At 51.9% G+C, this 7500-nt stretch overlaps 1 protein-coding gene across 5 annotated transcripts in view; it reads left to right on the forward strand.

Annotated features, from left to right (window-relative positions):
* The first annotated feature begins 6 nt into the window (after nt 1-6).
* Nucleotides 7-7500, forward strand: part of LOC142906505 (uncharacterized) — a 10267-nt gene continuing 2773 nt past the window's right edge. Inside the window, exons 1-2 of one of the 5 annotated variants that reach the window (XM_076054433.1) lie at nt 7-904; nt 7267-7464. In XM_076054433.1, coding sequence (XP_075910548.1) covers nt 7294-7464 — 171 coding nt within the window. In that variant the 5' untranslated portion in view covers nt 7-904; nt 7267-7293. The other 4 variants (XM_076054431.1, XM_076054432.1, XM_076054434.1 and 1 more) reach the window with 4 other exon arrangements.

Here is a 7500-nt window from a genome sequence, read left to right on the forward strand (position 1 = left end):
ACTCACACACACACTCACACACTCACTCACCAACACTCTGGCACGCACGCTCACTCAGCGTTCACACACGTGGAAGGTGATCACACTCACTCACACTTATACACTTATACACTCACTTATACACTCACACACTCACACACACACTCACTCACTTATACACTCACTCATTCACTCACTCACACACTCACACACTCACTCACCAACACGCTGGCACGCACACTCACTCAGCGTTCACACACGTGGAAGGTGATCACACTCACTCACACTTATACACTTATACACTCACTTATACACTTATACACTCACTTATACACTCACACACACACTCACTCACCCACCAACACGCTGGCACGCACGCTCACTCAGCGTTCACACACGTGGAAGGTGATCACACTCACTCACACTTATACACTCACTTATACACTCACTTATACACACACTCACTCACTCACACACTCACTCACACACTCACTCATTCACACACTCACTCATACACTCACACACACACTCACACTTATACACTTATACACTCACTCATACACTCACACACACACTCACACACTCACTCACCAACACGCTGGCACGCACACTCACTCAGCGTTCACACACGTGGAAGGTGATCACACTCACTCACTCACTTATACACTCACTTATACACTCACACACTCACTCACACACTCACTCATTCACACACTCACACACTCACTCACCAACACGCTGGCACGCACGCTCACTCAGCGTTCACACACGTGGAAGGTGATCACACTCTTACACACTCACTCACTTATACACACTTATACACTCACTCACACACTTATACACTCACACACTCACTCATACACTCACACACTCACTCACCAACACGCTGGCACGCACACTCACTCAGCGTTCACACACGTGGAAGGTGATCACACTCACTCACTCACTCACACACTCACTTATACACTCACTTATACACTCACACACTCACTCATTCACTCACTCATACACTCACTCATACACTCACACACTCACTCACCAACACTCTGGCACGCACGCTCACTCAGCGTTCACACACGTGGAAGGTGATCACACTCACTCACTCACACTTATACACTCACTTATACACTCACTTATACACACACTCACTCATTCACTCACTCATACACTCACACACACACTCACACACTCACTCACCAACACGCTGGCACGCACACTCACTCAGCGTTCACACGCGTGGAAGGTGATCACACTCTTACACACTCACTCACTTATACACACTCACTCATTCACTCACTCACTCACTCACACACTCACTCACCAACACGCTGGCACGCACGCTCACTCAGCGTTCACACGCGTGGAAGGTGATCACACTCACTCACACTCATTCACTCACTTATACACTCACTTATACACTCACTTATACACTCACACACTCACACACACACTCACTCATTCACTCACTCATACACTCACACACACACTCACACACTCACTCACCAACACGCTGGCACGCACGCTCACTCAGCGTTCACACACGTGGAAGGTGATCACACTCACTCACTCACACTCACTTATACACACTTATACACTCACTTATACACTCACTTATACACTCACACACTCACTCACACACTCACTCACACACTCACTCACACTCACTCACACTCACTCATTCACTCACTCATACACTCACACACTCACTCACACACTCACTCACACACTCACTCACACTCACTCACACTCACTCATTCACTCACTCATACACTCACACACACACTCACACACACACTCACCAACACGCTGGCACGCACGCTCACTCAGCGTTCACACACGTGGAAGGTGATCACACTCACACACACTTATACACTCACTCACACACTCACTTATACACTCACACACACACTCACACACTCACTCACCAACACTCTGGCACGCACGCTCACTCAGCGTTCACACACGTGGAAGGTGATCACACTCACACACACACTTATACACTTATACACTCACTTATACACTCACACACTCACACACACACTCACTCACTTATACACACACACACACACTCACACACTCACTCACCAACACTCTGGCACGCACGCTCACTCAGCGCTCACACACGTGGAAGGTGATCACACTCACTCACACTTATACACTTATACACACTCACTCATTCACTCACTCATACACTCACACACACACTCACACACTCACTCACCAACACGCTGGCACGCACGCTCACTCAGCGCTCACACGCGTGGAAGGTGATCACACTCACTCACACACACTCACTCACACTCACTCATTCACTCACACACTCACTCACACACTCACACACACACTCACCAACACGCTGGCACGCACGCTCACTCAGCGTTCACACACGTGGAAGGTGATCACACTCACTCACACTCATTCACTTATACACTCACTTATACACTCACACACTCACTCACTCACTTATACACTCACTCACTCACACACTCACTTATACACTCACACACTCACCAACACGCTGGCACGCACGCTCACTCAGCGCTCACACGCGTGGAAGGTGATCACACTCACACACACTTATACACTTATACACACACTCACTTATACACTCACTCACTCACACACTCACACACTCACTCACACACACTCACACACTCACCAACACGCTGGCACGCACGCTCACTCAGCGTTCACACACGTGGAAGGTGATCACACTCACTCACTCACACTCACTCACACTCACTCATTCACTCACTCACACACTCACTAACACGCTGGCACGCACGCTCACTCAGCGTTCACACACGTGGAAGGTGATCACACTCACTCACACACTCACTCACTCACACACTCACACACTCACTCACTCACTTATACACACACACACTCACTCATACACTCACTTATACACTCACTCATTCACTCACTCATACACTCACTAACACGCTGGCACGCACGCTCACTCAGCGTTCACACGCGTGGAAGGTGATCACACTCACACACACTCACACTCACTCACACACTCACACTCACACACACTCACTCACTCACTTATACACTCACACACTCACTTATACACTCACTTATACACTCACACACTCACTCACACACTCACTCACACACTCACTCACACACTCACTCACCAACACGCTGGCACGCACGCTCACTCAGCGTTCACACACGTGGAAGGTGATCACACTCACTCACACTTATACACTTATACACTCACTTATACACTCACACACTCACACACACACTCACTCATTCACTCACTCATACACTCACACACACACTCACACACTCACTCACTCATACACTCACACACTCACACACACACTCACTCATTCACTCACACACTCACTCACACACTCACACACACACTCACACACTCACTCACCAACACGCTGGCACGCACGCTCACTCAGCGTTCACACACGTGGAAGGTGCTCACACTCACACACACTTATACACTCACTTATACACTCAATTATACACTTATACACTCACACACTCACCAACACGCTGGCACGCACGCTCACTCAGCGCTCACACACGTGGAAGGTGCTCACACTCTCACACACTTATACACTTATACACACACATACACTCACTTATACACTCACTCACTCACTCACCAACACGCTGGCACGCACGCTCACTCAGCGCTCACACGCGTGGAAGGTGATCACACTCTTACACACTCACTCACTCACACACTCACTTATACACTCACACACACACTCACTCATTCACTCACTCATACACTCACTTATACACTCACACATTCACTCACTCACTCACACACTCACACACTCACTTATACACTCACACACTCACTCACACTTATACACTTATACACACTCACACACTCACTCACCAACACGCTGGCACGCACGCTCACTCAGCGCTCACACACGTGGAAGGTGATCACACTCACACTCACACACTCACTTATACACTCACACACACACTCACTCATTCACTCACTCATACACTCACTTATACACTCACTTATACACTCACACTCACACACTCACACACTTATACACTTATACACACATTCACTTATACACTCACACACACACTCACACACTCACTCACCAACACGCTGGCACGCACGCTCACTCAGCGCTCACACACGTGGAAGGTGATCACACTCACTCACACTCACTCACACACTCACTTATACACTCACTTATACACTCACTTATACACTCACTCACACACTTATACACTCACTTATACACACACTCACACACTCACTCACCAACACTCTGGCACGCACGCTCACTCAGCGTTCACACGCGTGGAAGGTGATCACACTCTTACACACTCACTCACTTATACACACTCATTTATACACTCACTTATACACTCACACTCACTCACACACCAACACTCTCGCACGCACTCACTCACTTATACACTCACTCACTCACACACTCACACACTCACTTATACACTTATACACACACACACTCACTCATTCACTCACTCATACACTCACTCACACACACTCACACACACACTCACACACTCACTCACCAACACGCTGGCACGCACGCTCACTCAGCGCTCACACGCGTGGAAGGTGATCACACTCACTCACTCACTTATACACTCACTCACTCACACACTCACTCACACTCACTCACACGCTCACTCATTCACTCACTCATACACTCACACACACACTCACACACTCACTCACCAACACGCTGGCACGCACGCTCACTCAGCGCTCACACGCGTGGAAGGTGATCACACTCACTCACACTTATACACTTATACACACTCATTTATACACTCACTCACTCACACACTCACTCACACACTCACTCTCACACTCACTCACCAACACTCTGGCACGCACGCTCACTCAGCGTTCACACACGTAGAAGGTGCTCACACTCACACACACACACTCACACACACTCACACACACACTCACTCACTCAAACACACACTCACTCACACACACTCACTTACACACTCACACACTCACTCACACTCACTCACACACTCACTCACACTCTCACACACACACTCACACACACACTCACTCACTCAAACACACACTCACTCACACACTCACTCACACACACACACTCACTCGCTCACACTCTCACACACACACTCACACACTCACACACACACTCACTCACTCAAACACACACTCACTCACACAACAACAACAACCGCCATTCGCCACTAAGTGGCGGTGACGTCACCACGACGCTTGTGCCAGGCTATGTGCACCCTGAGGCCACGTGAAGTGTCGAACGCCCGCTGGCAGGAGGTCACGGGGCAGACCCAGGTGCCACGGGTCGACTGACTGAGATGACTGGCTGATGCACCACCTGTGCCCCCTACTGTGCCAACCTGCTGTGCTTTAGCCACCCGGCGCTCCGCTCGCTGTTGTGAGCGTCGCTCCTCCGCCCTCCGTTGTTGTTGGAGGGCGACTGCCTCCAACTGCCCAGTAGCATCCTTCACGAGCCTCCTCCACAGAGGCCGATCTTGACACCGCTGGTACCAGTCATCGGCAAGTCCACTCAGCTCCACGTCCTCCTGTACCACATCACTCCATCTCTTCTCTAGCCCGTGCCGCGCCCGCTTAGCCCCCTCAATCCGGCCAAACAAAAGCTGTTTCGGCATGCGGTGGCTGGGCATGCGGGCTACATGACCCAGCCATCGCAGCCTTGCCTGCCGGAGGAGCTCACCGATGGGACCCTGCCCAGATCTTTCAAGGATTTGTGAGCTCCTCACACAATCCAGTCTGGTTAAACCCAGGATGGATCGTAGGCAGGCCAGCCTAAATGTTTCTAACCGGCGAAGATGTTCCATTAGGGGGGTCCACGTTTCGCAAGCATAGAGAAGGGAGGGAATGACCGTGGCCGAGAAGACCTGAAGCTTAGTGCGGAGCGACAGACCAAGTAGCTTCCACACAGCGTTACGCAACCGATGAAAAGATATTGCCGCTCGACTGATTCGGAGTGAGACCTCTGCTGTTAAACTGGAGCCAGTCATAAGCACACTGCCCAGGTATGGGAAACTCTCCACTCTCTCCACAACTGCCCCATCACCGATTGGGAGTTGTGGGGGTGGAGTGTCCGATGGTACAAAATACCCAGGCAGGTGCTTAGTTTTGGTGGGGCTGATGGTAAGGCCCCACCTCTTAGTGGCACGCTCCAGTCTCAGCAGCAGCATCTCCAACTCCTCCTCTGACTGAGCAGCTATTACCAAGTCATCAGCATACATAACGTGGTTGAGCAATAGGGAGCCATCCCTTGACCGCACCCGGGCATCGATTAGCCTCCCATTATATCTGTACCATATGGAGATTCCCCCGGTACAGCTATTGAAGACTTCACGAACTACGTGGTCAAAATAGATGTTAAATAATTTGGGAGCCAGAGGACATCCCTGTCGCACCCCAAGGTGTACAGGGAATGGCTCTGACTCCTGGCCACGTAGTTTTACCCACACACACACACCCCACACACACACACAACAACAACAACCGCCATTCGCCACTAAGTGGCGGTGACGTCACCACGACGCTTGTGCCAGGCTATGTGCACCCTGAGGCCACGTGAAGTGTCGAACGCCCGCTGGCAGGAGGTCACGGAGCAGACCCAGGTGCCACGGGTCGACTGACTGAGATGACTGGCTGATGCATATAAAATATCTAACACACACTCCACACACACACCCACACACACACACACACACACCCACACACACTCACACACACTCCCACACACACACCCCAACTCACACTCACACCCCCACACACACCCACACACCCACACACACCACACACACTCACCCACACACACACTCTCCCACACACACACTCCCACACACACACTCTCCCACACACACTCTCCCACACACACACCCCCACACACACCCCCCCACTCACACACTCTACTACACACACACACACCCCCACTCACACACACCCCCACACTCCCACACACACCCCAACTCACACACCCCCACACTCACCCACACACACACACCCACACACACTCTCCCACACACACTCTCTCACACACACACTCCCACACACACACTCCCACACACTCTCCCACACACACACTCACGCACACACCCACACACTCCCACACACACACACACACCCCCACACACACACACCCACACACACACACCCCCCCCCCACACCCCCCCACACACACCCACACACACACACAGTCACACACACAGTCACACACACAGTCACACACCCACTCACCCTCCCACCCTCCAACCCCCTCCCCCCAGCCACGCACCCCCCTGGAGCAGGAGGTGATGGCGGTGCTGCAGGCTGCTGGAGGAGGCGGTGGAGGCGGTGGAGGCGGTGGAGGCGGTGGAGGCGGTGGAGGCGGTGGAGGCGGTGGAGGCGGTGGTGCCGAGGGGGAGGGGCCACCGGCGCTGACCCCTGCCGAGGAGGCAGGGCTCATGGCCATGAGTGTGGACGAGGTGGGTGGGATGTGACGGGGGACGGGAGGTGGTGGC

Source organism: Petromyzon marinus, chromosome 66, assembly GCF_048934315.1.
Source record: "Petromyzon marinus isolate PM22_M1 ecotype Great Lakes invasive population chromosome 66, UKy_Petmar_22M1.pri1.0, whole genome shotgun sequence".
Classification (NCBI taxonomy): Eukaryota; Metazoa; Chordata; class Hyperoartia; order Petromyzontiformes; family Petromyzontidae; genus Petromyzon; species Petromyzon marinus.